Below are 21731 nucleotides of genomic sequence, written 5' to 3'. Positions count from 1 at the left end.
TCCAAGTCTGAAAAGTGAAGCCAATGCAGAAGTGCTTTAAACCTGCATTCTCTCTAATGGTCAGCAGGGTGCGACTCCACTGGTTCCAAAAAGAAGTCAGTTTGTCTAGAACTCTATGGGAAAATGACCCTACTTCTCACGTGATTTGTTACCTCAGTAAACAGTTTCCTAATGAGTTTATGGTCTCAATCACAAGTTTCAAGTCTTCTTCAGTACAGCATGATGTTCATTTTGTACATTATGGTCCCATTTAGAGTAAAATAGACGATGAAGCAGGGTATGCTTTAGGGCATGGCTACCTTGTGATTGACAATCACTACCACGGCGGTGCGTGAGGTGTTGTAGTTTGACCCCAGGGAGCTCCTCCCCAGCTCCACGCTCTCGTCCAAGTATGGTCACTTCTCATCACTTCTGGCTCCAAAAAACCAAGATGGCGACAGTCAAAATGCCAATCTTGAGGCTTCAAAATGGGAGTCCACACTGATATCACGGTGGCTACATCCATTATTTTTATACAGTCTATGGTTGTTACCTAACATTTCACAGCAGTGATCCATCACAGATACAGATACAGTTAGTAACGTTAGTAATGGAAAACATGCTGCGATGAACAGTGCTCTGCTTGTGTCATTTAAGAATTTCCCCATTAAACACTTGTACAGCACATTTAACACCATATAAATGTGTTTTCAAGGTCTGCAAGTGGAGTTGTTAGAGTTGCCCAAAGGCTCATTCTTAATGTCTGTTACCAATTATCACTTTCTCACTGTTTCTCAGTGTTTTATCGAGGTTGGAGATATGACTTGAGTTCATTCAGTCTTTTTTACTTCCAGTCCCTCCATCCAGTGACTAAACATTTGAGTTAAAACATTTTCTGCTTCTTTAATCTGCCACTGGAGGAAAGACACTGTTTCACTATGCTGGAATCACAATCTTGTGTTCTAAGCCCCTACTTGTCCACGAGTGAGTGCTTTTCCCGACACCCCTTCTTTAGCTTGTTGTTATGGTGATTTGGCAGCGAGTTGTGTAACCCATCACTATGGGAACAAAACAACTAAAAGCCGTGTGTTTGTGTGATAGTGATAGGAAGGAAATCTGAAACAAAGATATCCTTTTCTCCTCACAGAGCGCTGAGGCATTCCACTCAGAAAGCTCCACACTGCAGGCTGTGTGGTGGCCATGATACTATGAAGGGCTGCTGCTGTACAATAGACCTCCACCACAATAGACCAAAGGCTGCTGTTTCAGTTTTGATTTGAAAAGCATCACAAGCAGTGGATAAGCTGTGAGTCCAAAATGTCACGTGGGTCCTACGAGGGGAAAATGGGAATGTTGATTTAGCCAGGGTCTCTTGACCCGAATATCGAGGGTGGATGATGTCATGCGAAAATACTTTACCCAAGTTTTATGAGACAGGCTAATGAGGTTACTGTCTGGACAACCAGCACCTGATGTTATCTAAGGAAATTTAAGATACCAGATTCAAATTTAATTGATTGGGTATGTAGATATGATCTTCTTTTTCATCTTTTTACTACAGTCAGAGGTCTCCACATAAAACCTGTAAACCTGCATAAAAGGGAAAGGAAAAGAGGCACCAATTACAGCATGGATCAGTGACATGGCGATATGAAACTGTGGCCCTCACTGATTCTTTTGTGTATTGTTGATTTAATATCTCATCTGCTATTGCACTGTCGCTGTCTCCCCACAGTCACATTGTCTAATACTGCTTATCTTCACCTTGTTTCTGAAGGAAGATTGAACAGATTTTAGAGGGAAAAAAAAGTAGCAGCATCAATGAATCAAAATTGGTCTGTAAGAGAGACAAGATTGCGGTCACACCTTGCATTTATGGTGAGAACACTGTCATTCGAACTGTGACGAATAACTGAAAAGGAGGTTTCAAGCAAAATGTGCAGCAGTTTGTGTGTGATTAGAGTCCAAAATGGGCCAAGCATCCAATTATGCAACCTTGTCTTCTAGAAACAGTGTGATACTGAACAAATGAGTTAAATGTTCAGTGACAACATATATCTTTTTTTCCAGCCAAAGTATCTGATCTTGCAGTAAAATATCCACTGGTTGTAACAACAGCAATATTAAACTTTTTGATGGTTATGTTCAGGCATTGGCAGCACTTGGTTAAGGTAAGACAAAGATCATGGTTTGGGTTTAATACAGATTTTTCTTAATATAATAGTAAAAGAGTTATCGGTCGCTGTAATCATTCCTCCTTCCACTACTGGCCATGAAATGATATTCTTGTTGCACAACTCCAATTTAAGAGATCGAGGGAACAGTCCTTGCAGTTCAACTGAAGGTAATATGAGGCTTTATCACTCTTAGTTAGACAAATCAAGTGGATATTTTCCATAGTTACAGTCTTTGGTATCCAAATCCACTTACTGAAACAGTCCTGTGAATGTGTTACCTGTCCGTCTATGTGACTAAATTTAACAACTCTTGGTTTGTTGTAATAAGTCTCTGTGATCCCTAAATGAATTAAAACTAAAATGCAACAACGCATCATTCTGACCAACGCAGCTTAAAAGAGTTGTAGAGCCCACCAAGAGTTTTAAACAAAATTGAGATTTACCAGTACAAAACGACAAAATCATTTACCACCAAGGTCTTCATCTTCCAAAATCATCTTCATGCACAACATTCCCAGCCTAAAACCATTGGTAAATTGATTGTTGCCTCAATCCACTTGACTATGTACCTTTACAAGTCTTTTCTAGAAACAACACTGTACAATATAACAGAGGATATTGAAAGACACACCAGACAGGGGCAAAACCAAGCATAAAGCTCTCAGCTCATCCCGTGTGTGGAATAGCGAATGACTCTCGCTCCCCTCTCAAAATAACCACTGTCAAGTTTCCTCATGTGAGGAACCAAACCTCCGACTGCTTTGTGGTCAACAATGAGAAGATGATTGTGGTCACACTAGGTGGCTCTCAAGTGTAAAGCAGGCTTTGATTGAAATCATTCAGGCTCATTAAAAGCTTTCTTGAACAAACAAAGGTTACAAAAATGTTAATAGCATGACTTAATGAAATGCATGATGGAGAATATCCCCACAGGCAATACATTTTAATGATCAGAGGCAAGGAAATCAAAAGCTGAGAGGAAATATCCACCCGTGTGCTGCCTACCGCCCCTTGGCAAATAATACGTATGTCTACAAACCAGTCTTATTTCCTAACCACAGCTTTTCCCCAGGAGCCAAAAACGAGGTCTCATTTTCATTTTGCCATTGGAAATAAAATGATGAGATAACATTCATAGACAAAAGAGGTTTAGCTGATCACCCATAAATTATAGTTAATTTATATTGAAAATTAAGTGCAACAATTGTGTGACCTCATCATTGCAAAGACTAGTTCTCGGCTTTGAATACAAATTGAAGAAATCCTATTTGGAAACATGAACAGCACAATTACTCCATGTTGGGCCTTTGCTACAAGTTTGGCTATCAGCAATAATTAATGATTATCAAAGATAATCATTAATTATTAAAATCAATAAAATTATTTATAAGAATGAATAATAACGGGGCACCACCCTGGAGTCAGGGAAAAAGATTGCCAATTCAGTCTCAAAGTGTACTAATCTATCAATTTGGAACTTTGATTAATAATTAACTTAATAACTATAAACAAAATTACCATATCAATAGCTATGTAAGGTTAAAGGATTTTGGAGTTCTTTGCAGAGCAGAGGTTGGCAAACCTCATCCTTGTGCAACATGAAAACAGACACAGGTATATCCAAAAGCATTTATTTAACAAACAAGTAAAAGAGCAAAACACACAATATTAATCAAGCTAAGTGTACCTGTATACAAGTGTATGTGCATGAGTGTGTATGTGTGTGTGTGTGCGTGAGGTGGGGGTGGGGGGTGGGGGGCGAGATGGTTGCAGTCACCTGGTGACTGAGCATATGGCATGCCAACAATTTGGCTGACAAAGGGCACTACAGAGATAAAAGGCCAGATCATGTGGTGTCTTGAACCAAAGCAAAACAAGGTTTTAAACATGTTTGAACTGTGTGGTTCTCTGTTCAAGGCTAATAGGTGTAGGATCAAGGTGCCAGGTTAGGGAGAGGTTAGTTGCATGCAAGGCCTAGTTACTGGATGTAACCTAGCGGTGTGGCTATGCAATAACCTGACTGTGAACAACAAGGACATCACAACGATAGTTCAATGAATAACCTTAGCCAAATCAATACATGTACAGTACATTGATTAAGTTAAACATTCTTGCTTAGCTGTGCTATGCTTCACTATGTTGCTTGGATATGTCCAGTTGTTACTAGTTCATGAAGAAAGAGATGCTTTGTGGTGTTCTGCTTCTTACCTGGTGAATCCGTGGAAGAGACAGGCTGAGAAGAGTTTGGTTCCAAAGCTGAGAGGATGCAAGATCTCCAGTCATGCAGGTCAGAGGGCCCACGTCACTCCTTTGTGTAGAGTTAGAGGCAAGCTAACTCTGTTTCGTGGCTCCTGTACTTGTTAAATCAGCCAGTAGCTGCTGGCACTAGAAAACTTAGTTTCTGAGTCTTAGGCAGGCTCTTGCATCTTCTGCCGTAAAAAAAGAGTTTTGTGTGTGTCTGCTGTGAGTAGGCCACACAAGAGAGCAGAGAGCTGTGAGGAGGAAGAGGAGCGGAGAGCTGCTCCTTCAGCAGCTGGAGGTGAAAAAAGCGAGGAGCTGTTCCAGCCACAGCTGGAGGAGAAAGAGAGAGATAAGAGGGGGATCTCTAGTTTTGGTAACCTGGATCCATGGGTGGAGTTTCTTGAGGACCCCTGCTGTTTCCTAGTCTTGAAACATGTGGTCAGCTAGTAAGACTCAACATCCATTAAGGCATAAATCTATTGAAACTCAGACGCTGAAACAAAGTTGATCCAGAATCCAGTGAGCAAATGGACCCTAGAGGGTCAAACGGGCTTATTTGTTCATCTAATAACAAGATTTATTTTTACTTTTCATTATATAGATATTGACACTAATGATGCTTTAGCAGCATTATGTTTGCAACAAAGAAAGTGAATCAAAGCTTTTCTTAAAGAACAATTTGAAAGTGTATAAGGCCATACATAGAGCAGTCATCTAGCACTTATTTTCCCAGATGATTAAACAGCCTAGAAAGAGTCTTTTGTGTTTGGAGAGCAACCTGTTTGTAGATGATTGTGTGTGACTGAGGAAGAGCCATTGTGATGTCCTTCATAGCAAATTAGTTTAAAGGTGCAATATGTAAGAATTATGTAAGATTTTTTTGTTTAAAACATTCAAAAATTAACTAAAATTATCAACAGAATGCGAAGAAATAATAAAATGAGACCTTCCCCGACTTTCTTAGTTTCCTATAACAGCCTCCTTACAAAGGACTTTGGACAGTTTTGCCAAGATAATCCAAAGGATGTGATGTTTATGTACGCTCCCGATTGCTTTGCCTGTCTCCCGTCCCCCTACAGCGCCAACATGGTGCAACACTAGCTTACACCAGCTTAGAAATGGAGTCCGCTAATGTCAACAAATGATTATGGCACTTGCCACTACACAGAGTCAGGTAAGCTTACATTAATGCAAAACATATGACATATATTGTGATATGCTGCTCACTCGTGCTGACAGAGTTTTGATTCTTACGTATTGCACCTTTGACAACTTGGAAAATAATTCCAGCAGATCACTGATACTGTTGCCATGGTGCAGGGGGATGTTACAATCACAAAATCACAAGATGCTTTCTACAAAGAGACTGTAAGAATCAATGCATTAATCTTCTTGGCTTATTTATATACTGAATTGGGTTTCTATAATTTTCTAGCGATCATTTCTATTGGCAAGAATAACATTACATAAAAGAGCATGAACACAAGCAGGCAGACTGGTTGTAAAAAAAAAAACAACCCTGGTAAGTCAATTTAATTAGCCAGCCAATTTAATCCATTTGAATAATTAGCCAAACTGACACATGTTTGTGTGGACTATTACCAACCTTCTGTTGTGTGCATGTTTGGTTTTTACCTTTGAATAAAGTAGTTTAGATAATAAGGTGGCTTGTGTAAAAATGTTTGATCATCTGATTGTTCATGTTTCCTGCCCCATCTGACTTTGTTGTAATGATGTTGCTGAGATCTCACATCCTAGCAATCACTTTGATGAGTAAAATATAATCATAACTGTTAGAAATGATAGTCAAAATTCTAAAAGTAAGACACACATTGTAATAAACCTGAATTATCATTTGATGTTTTCTCAGCCGGTGCAATCTATTCCCCAACAAATGTAACAAATGTCATTTTTCAGATCCATTTTATATTTCTTCTCAATTATTTTCAGCTTTCAGAAAGCACACATGGTTACAATGGAGACATCATTACATTCAGCTCTTGTCACTTCACATTTCACTCAGGAAGGGGGAATATACCGTATATTCAAATTAATTAACCTGTTTTTAACCTATGAATTTAAAAGATAAGGCTGAGAACTTTTTATATATTTCCATAGATTACTTCCCACTGCTGACGTTGCTGCAGCTCTCTCATTATTATCCCTATTTATGATCTGTTTGTATGTATGTGAGTATGTTTTGTTTTAGTCTGTTTACACTTCTGTGAGTCTCTTATCTTATATTTGTTATTGCCAACAAGTATCTTATTGCTCTTTGCCATAGACTTCCACTGTTTCCCAAAAACACATCAGTGGATAACATAGTTGCACTGGCTACAATTAGGATGTAGTTTATTTTGCATAAATCTGACATTCACTGTGCTGTTGCGGCTGAAAAAAGTCCCCAACAAATGCACTATTTACTCCTTTTTGTGTAACATTTGCTGAAGACGGCATTACTGAACCTTTTTTCAAAATGAAACTATACTGTATATTCATGGGCTGTTTCTAAAGATTTATCTCTTCAGTGGGAACCGATGGGTTTGAGGCTCAGAGCCACAGAGAGGGAAAGGGGAATTGAGAAGAACTGAGAAATGAACTAATGCATTGTTGGTTCTGGTCTTTGATAAGTTGACAGTAACAAAAATTCTTTGAGAATGTGCTTGTAATTAGCTTTCCTCTACTGAAGTTTATTCCTCTTGGGTTAAAAAAACACATCTATATATTATATTGAAGTTTTCTTTTCACATTGTCTTGCCTACACTTTTTTTTTAAATATTGGAACTTGCATTTAATCTCGCCAAGACACATTAATGAGTAACTCCAGAGGGCTGAAAACATATACGGTAATAAAAAGTAGCTTTGTCCAGTGTTGTATCCTGTTACAATATTCATCAGAGTTTTATTATCCCCAACGGGCTGCAATTAGAGCTGTGCTGTTGAATCTGGTCAAATACAATGAAAGACTGTCGATGTATAACCTACAAATCAGCATTATGTAACATTAATTAGACTCACAGTGATAACAATAAAAGTCAGGACAGCTTTGCCAGAGAGTACAATGAAATTAGAGCCACGAAGCTGAGACTTTCTGAAACAAGGATCTTTCCTCATGAAGTTAGCTTCAGTCTGTGAATGATATGCCAAATAATGTGAGAGCTATCTTGTCTGAGTGAATTGCATGCATCAGCGTTGTCCTTGCACTCCTCAGGGCAAAGCCATTGACAGATCATTCAAAATGATGGTATAAAATGGAGGTAAATTGAGTGTAATGCAAAACGCTCTCTCATTTTTATGGATGTAACTTGATATATTTTCTTTCATTCAATTCATTTAGGGTCTTTTCCCTTTTTTTTTTTTTTTTTTTCACGGATGTGCCGCCTATTTCAGGAGCCTAGCCTGTTCATTTAAAGAGATGTCATCATTTTAGATTAAAATGTCTATAATCCTCTATTTAAAAAAAAAAAAGATAGGCTGAAGCTTTATTGATTGCCACGGGGAAATTAGGTTGTTGCATCTGCAAAAGTTATGGGATACATCGGGGGGGGGGGGGGGGGGGGAGTGGAGTTAAAGGATAAAAATAGAATCTAAAACAAGCAATAAAACAGGAAAACTAATGTGATTTTAAGACAGCAAAGCAATTAAGTGGAACATAAAAAGTTTAATTATACAGATGTATATAGATTTATACTTTTGACAATTTTCACATAAATAACAAACTTGCATATATATTAAATTAATTGATTAAAAAGATAAGAAAGCAAACTTTTTCACAACCACATGATAGGGCTCAAACTTAATTATAATATAGATCATTTCTATGGTTATAGAAATGAAGTTTATAGCAATAATATAGATTTGTAAGTCTTTTGTTTAGGAAGTCCTTTTGTAACAGCTGCTGTATGAAACAGTGCAGGCTTAGTTTACCTCACACAGAGTATCCCCTATGAGAAATCCTGTTGTCTAGAGCTCTATAGATTGCATCAGCCTCGGATCGTATTGAGGCACAGATCGTGCTGCCACAAGGCATTTGCATCCTTTCATCAATACACTACTAACGCATGCAGTGGCTGTGTCTACAAGGCTCCATTTGGCAGCAGAGAAACAGAAGGCAGGGGCCATGTTGGAAGCTGCAGTGAGCTGAGGCACACAATAACAACATATACGAAATATCTGCAACTTCATACGTGATTATTGTTGCAAGGCCTGACTCCTAGCCTTCGTGTTGCTCTCAATTTTACACAAAAAGGTTCTGCTTTCTGATAGTTCTAGAGTTTGTTGGTGAATACCATGCCAACTGAATTTGAATTGAAAAGCTTCTTTTCCCAGCTTCCAAATGTATTCAGGAGACAGTGCACGTGTCAAGATAAGCAGGTTTTCAACAGAGAGACAAGCAACCGTGACAACAAGAAACAGAAGCAAAAGCAAAGATTAAACAAGACCTCACACTAAATTATGATTGCAACCTCTAATTGCCTATCTCTGTACTTTTTGTATCGTAAAGTTAAAATGAAATCTGTGATGTAATCTTGAAAATGAAATGTCATCAAATTAACAAGTCAAGAGGATGATGTAGCAGGAAAAATACATCCAAAAATAGTAAGTAGTTAAGGAGCTCAATTTTGCAACCACACTTGTATAATCTTTCAGGTTAAAGTTAAGTTAAATGACAACCATATCACTTGTTTTAAAATTTAAGTCAATGTGTTTATTCATAAAGGCTCGTAAAAGCTTGCATGACAAGACTGAAGAGGATCTGTTGATGATCAAGAGCAGAGAAATGGACATTTTAATATCAAAGTGTCACTGTTACTTTTAAGGTCTAAGTTTAATGAGATGTCTTTGAGAAATATGCTTACACTGGCTTTAGCCTTTTACAATACAAGCTAACTCTTATGATCAAAACAAGGCGGGAGGACGAAAGGAAGAAAATGTGTGGGTGATGATGTTTTTGTGTCCCTTCAAAGAGTTCTTTAAACAAGATGTATCATCCATTATCCTGTAATACTTCCTTTGAAAGCTCTGATTTGGACTAATTGGCTGGTAAATATTTGATGTCAAACAGTAGTATTGGTATCTAGTCTACTCATCAGAGAGAGGAACACAACTGAATGATAGATTCTTAGCAGCTCTTTCATCAGAGGACCATCATGTTATATCTCGGCTCGGTTGTTGCTTCATCCAAACAGCCTCCTCTGGACCAGATGAAGGAACTGATAATATAAATTATGGATGATTTTATGGGTGCATATAAAGGATCAATGATGAAATGTTTCATTTCCCACTGATGCTGTCACACTGGTTATATATTCTTCCTTTTTAATCTGCAAATTATGCCTCATTAAAGCTGCGCTATGAATTTAATGTGGAGATACAGCACTCTTATCAGCCTGAATTAAAAAGAGAGATTTAAACATAGCAAAACATTCCATCTCCACTAATTGAGACCCGGCAGATTCACCAAATGACATCCCTGTGTCAGACACTTCTTGTCCACAGGAAGTGACTGATTGAAAATTGAGAGTGAATTTCGAGCTGTCTCCTACACCCCACAGAGGGAGCACTACATCCAGAAGAAGTTAGACTCACCAGTCTGAGATTATTGGCCCATCACTTTCCTTTTCTTATCCTTTTCTACTGAGTGTTACAGAGCAGCCGGGGCTGAGTTTCCATGAAGAACACCAGAACAACTAGAATATCTTCAAGTGTTTCTTCTAGATAGTGGCTCCTTTCATGAGTCTTTCCCAAAACCTGTTTCCCTGTGACAGCCAGTGACAGATACATCTTGCTGTACGTATTCCACAAGAGGGAGCAAAAGATTAAATGGCCAGCCAGATCATCGATCATTCCAGTAATCAATCAAGTGTAGCTGATACTGCACGTCAAATGACAACCAATCTGGCAGATATTCAGACCAATTCTAACATTAGTCTGAGCCACAGCTCAGTGAATGAATGAGTGTCTGGACCAGCCAAGGACCAGCCCTATAACCACAGTTGTCCCTGAGTGAGTGAGTGATGAAGCTACACCATTGGTCAGCCGGCTGAGTGTTGGAGTTTCCTCATTGGCCGTTGCTCTTTCAGAATGAATTGGTGCAAGATGATGGAAGCGGCGGACAGCAGCGTGACGCAGAGTGACTGTGTTTCCTGCTTCGAGCTCTGACACTCTCAGCTCTGGTGTTAAATGCAGTGAAATCAGCTAAACTCCTGATTAAACAGATGCGCACCAGTGTTTCTACCGTCGCCCCCTCTTATCGTCCAGTGTGATCAACTCTCCGGCTGACAGCGCTGTCAGCAGCCGGCAGGAGAGACGCTCCACGGTGCGTTCGGATTTTATAACTGAACTAATACCAGGATGCAAGCTTTTTATTTCTCTGACATTTTCACATCACAAATGATAAATGACAGCATTAAAACATGAGTCTAGTTTAGTGTGGGGTGGCTAAGCCTCCTGAATTTGCATCCAAAATGCTGTCAAAACTTTAATTTACAATTTCCACCGCAGCCTTCACGATCATCGACGGGAAAGAGGCAGAAAAAGGGTGCGTAGAGGCATGAGGGAGAGCGCACAGTGAAAGCAACCCATATAACCATCACTCTGACAAAACACTCAATGCAGAGTGAAAAACAAGACATCCCCAGATTTATTTAGTAATTAAAATAATCTTTCAAATTAAACATCTCAAGACATGAGTGGAAAGTATTGTTCTTGCCACTGCATTTATAACCTTTTTTTGTTTTTGTTTTTTTGACTGAAACATTGCTTAACCATGTCATATGATATGCTACTTCAGTACACTTTAACAACAATTATTACTGGGACCACTACAGAAAATTGCAGATGAACATTTAATATCCAGGAAATCACATTATAGACACTGACACTGACTATCCCCGTAACAAATTGGCCACAGTTTCACACATTGACTATCCATGGTCCAGCCATGTACAAGGTTTTGACCCAGTCTTGTTATTTCTGTGGTTTTGCCACCTCTGTAGCCTTATTTGTCCCATTTTCTTGTCTTTTCAAATCTGTGGTTATGAATCAATACATAAACTGAAAAGACCAGTTGGGAGACATGAACACATGCTCATCCATTACTGTGATAAATGAGAAAAACACTGAAAACACTTCAGACTAACTTCAGCTTCTCATTGCGAATGCTGCTGGTGGACATCTCTTGATGTGACCACCATGGAGGCAGACAGCACACATACTGCAGGAGTGGACTGCAGCCTTAACTGGCCTTCGTATCTGTGTTTCTGCTTCGCTGCGATGTCAGTTACTCATGATGTGATTACTGACATGCTCATTCACATCTTAGATTTGGTTAATCTGATGGAAATATGAACGCCTCAGGGGATATGCACGTATGATGTACCGAAATATATATCAAATAGCCTTTAGAATAACTGATTAACTCTACTTTACTCTAAATCATCAGAGGGATCTGATTTCATGCAAATGCATGAACTGGACAAACCGTCCTCAGTGTGACTGATTGTAATTCCCCTATGCATATTAATGAACATAAAGCCATGCACAGCTTGAGTGTGTTTGAGATCATCTAGCCGCAGTACATTTAAGAATAATAATAATTATAATAATAACTTTATTTGTATAGCACCTTTCATACAAGAAATGCAGCTCAAAGTGCTTTACAACAAAAGAAATTACATGCACCAAGTTACATGAAAAGAACATAAAAGCATGTAAAAAAAAACAAACATTGATGTAATATAAGATGGAAAATAAAATAAAAATAAAACCCACTTGATAAAATGAAACTAAAATACATAGAATGCATACTGGATAATAATCAAAGAATAAGATATAATAAAAACAAGTTAAAGCATAGAATACATAGAATGTATAAAATAATGTAAAATACTATTTAAATGCTCGGGTAAAGAGCTTTCTTTTGAAAGTATATAGCGAGCTGGCTTCCCTGATATCTATGGATAGTGTATTTGATAGTTTCGGGGCGTAATTGACAAAAGCTGCGTCACCGATCTTCTTTCGGCTGTTGGTGGGAACCTCCAATTAACCAGCAGCAAATGATCGCAGTGTTCTTGAGGGCAAGTAGCTAACAAGGGATTTGGCGATATAGTTATATAGTTTGTGAAAATAATCCAGGTCTTGAGATGGAAATATACATGACTCATAGATGGGCAAAAAAATTTATTCCACCAGTGTTTCAAGTGCTAATACAGCCTTCCTCCTCGGGCTAACATATCTTTTTATCTGCACTTTGTGTTGCATTCACAGCTAATTGGATGATAATGTGAACCATTTTAGATTATAGGTCTTTATTTGCATACATATCTCAGCCAAAGTGAGCGAATAAAGAATTCCAAAATTAAAAGTTGACAAGAAAAATTGCAATGTTTGCTAAGTCTTGTTAATCTCACACTGTAGTATCTCACACCAGAGCGTTGAAGGTTTTGTGCCGAGTGGATTGAAAGGTATTATTTCACCATTTCAAATGTAATGGTGGTATAGTGATATTTAAAGCTGAGTAAAAGAAGGGATAGAATGGATCGATCAGGAGACCCTTAGCACTGGAACATTAGTGATGCTGTAAGGATGCTCCATCTCTCTCTCTAAACCCTCTCAACAATTTTTCCTGACCTTTTACTTGAAGAGACGTTTATGCGCTCCTCTTTCTCAAGATCAAATGTCTGCCCTCCTCATAAGATGCTCTCTATATATTTCCCCTTGACTTGGCAGCCAGCTTTTATGTTTGACAGCTTTTGTATGGGCGGCAAGACATGCAGTTAAGTGTTTTATTTAACTATAGAACAAGGTGTTTTAGTATCAGGCTACTGAATACTTTTGCACAACAGCTACATCCAGATCCTTCTAAATTTGAATGCTTAGAATATGCAGCACACATAGTTGTGTTTAAATGCATTACTTGGGTTGAAAGTGTGTCTTGTCTTGCCGCATGACAGAAACACATTATCAGAGATTATATGTTTGCCAGGTTCTGTTTTCCAGATATGTTCAGACCCACCAAATTCAATTCCAGTAAAAGTGTTTTAACCTCCTGCATCGTGAGAATGACGACAAATTTATTGCATTAAAGGTTTTCTGAATTGCCCTCTGAGGAAAAAAAAGCTTGTCTTCGATGTGTTTCAAAGTTAATCTTGTCCTATAACACAAAAAAACTCCTATAAGTGGATTGATTATTACATTTCTCCACTGGAATAAATCAGTAGTATTGTGGTTGGAATCATTAATGTTTGCTCTTATCTAAAGCGTCTGTCTTCGCAGATTGTTATTGGCATAACAGTAGAAGTAGAATAGTACCGCCTCAGCCTCAAAGTGGCCCGATACTTTCATTAATTGACAATGGACAAAGTAATCTGATGAATAGAAAGTGCCCTCAGACTACATACTCACTCAATCCCCCACCACACACACACACACCCACACACACACACACACACACATATACACACAGAACAGATGTTTCACGTAATGGGAGCACAACAGGAAGGGAATCCAATTCAATTTGGCCTGAGGTCTAATAGGACATCAAGTGGAAGAGGAAGGCGATAGGGTTTCACACTGGAAACCCATCTGTGTCCATGCTCCCCTTCAAACCCACCTACCCACTGATGTTGTTAGACTGAAATGAGACAAGAGCACCCTGATGCATCGTAGGCTGTAATCACCTTCTCAAATGACATCATAAGGCCTCGAGGTTGAGAGCAAGGGGCAAGGATTTGTTTCGATGGCATTCAATGCATGTATTGTTATTGTACGATTTCATTGCATTTAAAAGGGATTTGGAGAGACTCCTGTGCAGTAGTTAAGAAACCTTTGGGCATAAGATGAAAGTATCAGTGTCAATATTCCTGCACAGTCCTCAGGGTTTCGCCAGAGGCAACAAACCATTGTGCTTTTGGCACAATAGATTCAATATACTTCTGCAGTATACTTTACTCCAGCAACAGTCTCCTACTGTCAGCCACTGACCTGTTCTATCACCGGATGAGGGGGTACACTGTATGTATGGGCATTTTGTCAACTGTATGAAAGGGTTTGCATTGTTAGAAAGTTCAAAGTGTATGCTAACCCACACAGTAGTATTAGTATAATTAATGTAAGGATGGGACAATAAGTGACAAATCATATTTTTTTGATAAAATACAGTTACAGAATACAGAATGCATTTTTGTTGCCGCACTATAGCCCGACTGATTTGGATTTTTTTTTTTAAATATCTGATAATGTTATATAGTTTTCTTGATCTTGATATGGATCTTTTTGATTAAAAAAATTGGTACACATACTCTTATTGTCAGTTGAAAAATCCACTGTCAGTACTCTCTGTTGGACAAACAATGTAACAGAGACACTGTTTCTTGTAACGGGTATAGGTTGGACCCAATAGCAGCACAAATGACACGGGTCTAAACTTTGCAGTCTTTATTTCACACGATGTCAGGGCAATATTAGCACGGTCAGAGAAACACAGTTGTTGAACCCCGATCTTCCACTCCCACAGCAGACAAAGACTCCATCATCTGTAGCTTCCCCCAAGGAACGGTCCCCCAGAGGCCGGTCTGGTGGAGGCAAAGTGCGGGCTCCCCGACGGGCAGGCATTTTAGCTGGCTGGTCAGGATGACACCGATGAAAATCAGCAATGAGGTTGGAGTCGACGATGAAACGAGCAGGAACCCAGGATCTCTTTTCTGGGCCATACCCCTCCCAGTCCACCAAGTACTGAAGGCCTCTCCCCCGCCGGCGGGAGCGCATCAGGCGATGCACCGTGTAGACTGGACCCCCGTCAACAATGCGTGGAGGAGGTGGTGGCGGTGCTGCAGGGACCAAGGGACTGTCATGGACCGGCTTCACCTTGGAAACATGGAAGGTTGGATGGACGCGCATAGAGCGCGGGAGCTTCAACCGTACTGCAACGGGGTTGATGACTTTCTGTATAGTGAAGGGTCCAATGTGTTTAGGTGCCATCTTCCTGGATTCCACATGGAGGGGCAGGTCTCGGGTGGAGAGCCACACTCGCTGACCCGCTTGGTAAGTAGGTGCAGGGGTGCGGCGGCGGTTGGCGGCGGCAGTGTAGCGGTCCACAGACCGAAGGAGGATGGAACGGGCCCGGAGCCAGGTTCTGCGGCAGCGGCGGATGAAGGCTTGGACAGACGGGCAGGAAACCTCCTTCTCCTGGGTGGGGAACAACGGTGGTTGATAGCCGTATGCACATTGGAAAGGAGAGAGGCCGGTGGCAGAGCAGATGAGGGAGTTGTGGGCATATTCTACCCACAACAGCTGTGAGGACCAGGAGGAGGGGTTCTGGGAGGCCATGCACCGCAGGGCCGTTTCCAACTCCTGGTTCATGCGCTCCGTTTGCCCATTGGTCTGAGGGTGGAAGCCGGAGGACAGACTGGCGGTGGCACCCAGGAGACTGCAGAACTCTCTCCAAAAAACAGAGGCAAATTGAGGCCCACGGTCTGACACCACATCGACAGGGAGGCCATGAAGACGGAATATGTGGAGCAGGACCAACTGAGCAGTTCTCTTGGCTGAAGGGAGCTTGGGCAGAGGCACAAAGTGGGCCATTTTACTGAAGCGGTCCACAATGGTCAGGATGACAGTATGGCCTTCAGAAGAGGGAAGGCCTGTCACAAAGTCCATGGAGATGTGGGACCACGGGCGGTGGGGAACAGGAAGAGGCTGCAGAAGTCCTGCTGGGGCTCGGCGGGAGGTCTTGTGTTGATTACAGACCGGGCAGGCTTTGACGAAGTCCTGGGTGTCCTCTTTCAAGCTGGGCCACCAGAAGCGCTGGAGGAGGGCGTGCTGTGTCCGTCGAGCACCAGGGTGGCAGGAGAGCTTGGAGGAGTGGGCCCACTGCAGCACCTCTGACCTCAAGGCTGGAGGGACGAACAAGCAGTTTGGCGGGCAGGAGCTGGGACCAGGCTGTCCCTCAGCCGCTGCTTTCACCCTCTCCTCGATGTCCCAGGTCACCGCGGCGATAAGACAGGACCCAGGGAGGATGGGCTCTGGCCCCTTTCCAGATTCCTCCGCTCTCTGGAATTGCCGGGACAGGGCGTCGGGCTTGGCATTACGAGACCCAGGGCGGTAGGAGAGGGTGAAGTTGAACCGGGCAAAGAACAGGCACCAACGGGCTTGGCGGGAATTCAGTCTCTTAGCCGATCGGATGTACTCCAAGTTCTTGTGGTCAGTGGTCAGTGACAGTTTCTACTTCTAACCTAGCTTAGCATTTCCGTCGCGCAATCTTCCTGTTACCTATTGACCAAAATATTCACCAATACCAATATATCTGCAGTTAGTTGTATCGGACAATATAGTTGCCATGGCTACTTATCGGTCTAACTCTAACAATAATGGGAATTGGACACAGCACACTTGTTGACTGCAGGAACATGCTGTTAAATAAACATTCATCATGGCAGAAAGTGAAGAAAGCAATATTTTTATCAACAGATGAAAGGAAAATGGGACTTGCTCTCTTCAGAGATGGTGTACGAATATGTGGCCACTTACATAAAAAAGGTGCTTCTGGAAACCTAGAATTTGTTGAAAGCATTCACATTTACTATTTTTTTTACATTTAAAAATGCTCAAAAAAGTCACAACCAAAGTCAGTAACATCACACAGTTAAAGGCACATCTCTATGACCACCGCAGTGAAACATTTTTTGATACTGTTTGAGGGAATTTAATCTGTCTGCACTGTACTAACAGGTATAAATGAAACAAGTTACAATCAGTCCTGTGGGAAGAGAGATCTTCTACTATTGAATTTGAGAAATGTCTGTGTATTTTATCAATCATAGGCTTATTGCTTCACCTTGCTAAAATGCAGCGTCTACTGGACACTCCTGCTGTAGCCTGTTGATTTAACAGCTGGATTATATTGCACATCACTGACAATGCAAACAGTCAAACATTATGTGGTTATTGGCTTTCACACACTCAGAAGCTGTTTGGATTTTACCGTGAGTTTCCTGATATGGCCCTACAGCCTCCCTGTGTTTAAATGACCAGATGCAGCAGAGAGAAGCAGTCAACAGCATTAAGTCAGAAGCAAACTGCTTTAAAAACTAAGTTACCATTGAAAACAGTAGCAAGCTGGAAATCATTTTGTTTTGGGCTGTTTGACCAGCAGCAGGTGCTTATGAAACACATGGAGACACATTCCTTTAAGTCCCTTGCTCACGGCCACCATGACAGTAGCTGCGGAGGCAGGGGAGAGCGTTACACATTCACTTTTAAAAGTCCCAGCAGGTCTGGGGATTCAAGGTTTCTCTGAGCTCTAGGCAACTGCTGCCTCTAGTAATAGAGAGATAGATCGAGCAAAGCAGTGGGTAATGCTGTTCCAATATCTACTTACTTTTTAAACACAGCAATATAATCATATAGAGCTTTAAACAGTGGAGGGAAGAAAACATGCATCTTTAATATCAACATTGGCAGTCATAGTGGGTATATATCCCTATAGGTGAGGCCCATTTTCTATCCTTTCCTGAGGCTAAGATAGGTAGCACGTTCCCATCATTCTGTAATGTAGTCACCTGACTAGTAAAATATACAGTAAGGGTGGGAGAATTGAATGATGGGTCTGCATTTGGACCCAGTAAGATGAAGCATATATGGCTCTGATAGAAGAGCCCTTAAGGAAGTTTGTGGATTGCTATGAATATTTGTTGCTTTACTGTTGATCAAGGCAAGAGCAGCTCTTCTTTGCAAACACACACACACACATAGACATTCCTGTGAGGTAGAGAACTTTTGGTCGGTAAAGACCAGACGACCTCTAAGTTGCTTCTTCTCATCATTATAATTCCTTCAGTCTTCACTATGGCTACGACTGCTCATTTGTAAGTGAGAGATGTTTCCCCGGGCTATGGCTTCATCTTTTGTTGCCCCCACTGTTTGCCATTCAGTTTATGGGGCCCACACACACACACACACACACACACATACACACACACACATATATACACACACACATCCATGGATCCCTCTCTCTTTTATTATGGGAATTCCAGGCACATGTGAGCAAAGCAGGGAGGCAGTCCAGATACCCCTCCCCCTCTGGCCGGCATCCCCTCATTCTCATGGATTTCTCATGGGGCTAAAGCAGACGAAATGGGGGAGGAGGAGGAGGAGGAGGAGGAGGAGGGAAAGAAGGAGAAGGAGGAGGAGAGGGGAAGGAGAGCTAGGCTAATTCATCAATAATCTTTACCTAATCCCTCCCTCTCCCCTTCTGTCGCTCACTCTCTTACTCTCTCTCTCTCTGCCTGGAGGCATTCAAGCAATACATCCATCCCCCGCCCCAACTCTCTCTCTCTCTCTCTCACACACACACACACACACACACCCAGCCCTTACGCACACACTTGCATGCACACACATAAGAGTCTGCCTGAACACGTCCAGAGGGAGAGGATGAATCGAGCTGGAGAGTGTTATTTCTTTCGCCTCCGTGTGTGTGTCGGTGTGTGTGGTGTAAGTCGAGTCCTCTGAAGGCTGTGTGTCTTAGCTTTGACCGCGAGCTAAAATGGTGATTATAGACTAGAGACTAGGTGTGGCAAGATGGGGCGGTGTCAAAGGCTTTGTCTATAGTTCCCGTACAGCCCACCAACCGGGAGGAGGCTCTGCCTGTCTATCAGAGTCTGTCCTGGAGCCATGCTCAGTCTGCGATTGAAAGAGCTGCTGCATGGGGCTGAATTACTCCTAAACCGAGACCTAAGCCACGGGGAATTAGACAAGCACAAGTTCAAGAAGCTCGTTGGAACCTTTTTAACCAGCAAAAAGAATATGACCAAGTGAAGAACTGCCGGAGCGTATTGCTGTTTTCTTTTATGACCCTCATTTATTCTTCTTTTGCAACACATGACAAAGATTTTCTTAAGAGAAACCGAGAAAGAATCCAAACTTCTGTGGAGTGCCCACTGAGTAACACAACCTTTTGAAGAGGCTTTTCCTTTTTGGGAATTCAAAAGAGATCCTCATTTTTCAGATTTAAAGGATGCGATTTCAATGATAAAACCATTTGGAATATGGGACTTTTAATCTATGATTTGGACCATGGGGACAGGCAACTATGTTTTTGTACTCAGCTCTGGGTAATTTTGATAAGTATGTCACATTTATTCTGTTTGTTCTATGATGATTTTGCCCTATTTTGATTTCAGTGTAGCTACTTACTTTGTTAAACTATGTTGACTTGTTTTTCTCGACAAGTGCAGTACAGTACATTGAATAACAATGTACACAAATTCAAATACAAACACAGATTCTTTTTTTCAATTCTGCAACTTTGTTTACCTCTGTGTCCTTTGTGATTTTTGTATTTTTTAAAGATTTGAAAGAGTTTTGTGTGTTTACGTGTTCCAGTTCAGATTGGTGAAGAACAAACACTGATTGAATGTGTTGTTATGTCCTACATAAATCATTTGCCACACACCTTATTAATGTGAACATGTCTCCTTGGATAGCATGTGCTCTGGATGCTGGACATGTATTGACCCGTTATCATGTGATTAGTGTATGTTGACTTTCTCATATTTGTCTCCCTATGGCCGACTGAGAGGATTAGACCTCTGTGACTTCCTGCTTATACCTCATTCATTTTTTGATTTCATTGACCCCTCCTCTTTACCTCTTTTTCTTCATCACACATTGTAACTCTTATTTCTTTTAATTCCTGTCAAGTTAATGATAAAAATCAAAAGGGAAAATATTTAAAGGTTTAACCTCTCTCTTCTCCTTCCTCTTTTCACAGCTCTTGCAGGTGAAATCTCCCCAACCAGCTCAGATGCCCTCCTCAGTTCCTCAGCAATGACGGCCAGCCCTTCACCACCCAATGTGTACCTACCCGCCAACTTCAAAATGTCCAATGCACAGCTGGCTTTCTTTTTGCGGGAGGCTCAGATCACAGGACAAACAGTTGGTGGCAGCAGTAAGACCAGTCCCAGCACTGGACACCCACTGCAGCGCTCTGAGAGTTTTGTGGTTTTCCAGACAAAAGACCTCCCTGCCATCAACATAAGCTTTGGGCCATTTGCCCGGGACCAGGCCCTGTCCAAGGAGTTGCTCCAGCCAGCTAGTCCACTGGATATTCCCGGCCAGCTGACAGTCAACTGGAAGGTGCGAGCCTTCATTGTCCAGGCACGGGTCTTCTCCAACAACCCTACTGTCCAGGTGTTTTTCTACATTGCTGGTCGCGACTGGGATGACTTCAAGGCTCAGGACAAGCTGCCCTGCGTCCGCCTGCACGCCTTCCGAGATGTCCGTGAAATTAAAACCGCCTGTCGCATGAAAGGCAACCTGGCGCAGTGCTTGGCCCAGCTGGATCTGCCTCCATCCTGGTTTAACACCAACGTGGCTCCTCTGGGTCGCAGGAAAGGCTCCAGTGACGGGCTCTTGGATGGGCTAACCAGTGAGACCCTCCAGGCTGAACTCTACTACACACTCCATGAGCCTAATCTGGAGGGGGAGTGCAGTGAGGGTTCAGGCCACAGGGCTGGTGGTGGTACCAGGGGAGAACCTCTCTCACAGCACCCCCTGCTGCGCATCGGAAGCATCAGTCTGTACCAGGCCAGTCAAGAGCAGCTGCTGGTGGACAAGCAGTTAGACAAGAACATGTTCCTCAGGCTGCCTGAGAAACCCCTTAAACCTGGAGAGACCCTCAAAATCTTCTTGTACTTGATGCCAAACTCCACTGTAGAGCAGTTCACCCTCAAGTAAGTCCTTTAAAGTGTATACTGATGACATTCTCACTGTGGTCTGATTGCTTCTGCATTGATTCTGTTTCCATCCTGAATGTCACATTTAATGTTTATACTCTACATATTTATCCTTTAGAGGATAAAGCTGTTTACATGCAAAACAGAAGTCCATTCTGTGAATTTCCTTTCCTCTATGCAATCATGTACAGAATAATTATTGATGAATAGATTATTTGCCTACTTCCCAGTAGACCCCAGCCAACATAAGTCATATCCTTCCTGTCATAAATTGTAGGCTCCCTGTATAATTATGCTCACATGCAATAGTCTGCAATTTGTCTAAGTTTTAGACTTAAGGCGGTAAGACTGCATGTACATAAATCTGAACATATGAAATCCTCACTGGAGAGGCTATAAGGCATATAGGATTTTCTTGTCCAAATAGCCCTCCATTAATGGAACAATTATCACAGCACTGGATGTCTCCATTACAGTCTTCATAATCAGCCTCATTCAAAACAGAGTAATTAGATATAGTTTTTTTTTAATTTTTTTTTTACATAACCTCAAAATTAATTGCAATGTTTTTGTGATAGATCGTGGTGTGCATGTA

The 21731-nt window shown here is 41.4% G+C and overlaps 1 protein-coding gene across 2 annotated transcripts in view; it reads left to right on the top strand.

Annotated features, from left to right (window-relative positions):
* The window catches only part of tmem132e (transmembrane protein 132E), a 397169-nt gene that overhangs the window by 255841 nt on the left and 119597 nt on the right, over nt 1-21731 (top strand). The window contains exons 1-2 of one of the 2 annotated variants that reach the window (XM_067608831.1): nt 18836-19526; nt 20173-21133. In XM_067608831.1, the coding sequence (XP_067464932.1) occupies nt 19448-19526; nt 20173-21133 (1040 nt within the window). In that variant the 5' untranslated portion in view covers nt 18836-19447. Of the gene's footprint in view, nt 1-18835; nt 19527-20172; nt 21134-21731 lie in introns of those variants that run through there. The other variant, XM_067608832.1, reaches the window with a different exon arrangement.

The sequence above is a fragment of the Thunnus thynnus genome, chromosome 13 (genome assembly GCF_963924715.1).
Source record: "Thunnus thynnus chromosome 13, fThuThy2.1, whole genome shotgun sequence".
In the NCBI taxonomy this organism is placed as follows: Eukaryota; Metazoa; Chordata; class Actinopteri; order Scombriformes; family Scombridae; genus Thunnus; species Thunnus thynnus.
The sequence above is the reverse complement of the archived record's forward strand: the minus strand, read 5'-3'. Positions and strand labels throughout refer to the sequence as shown.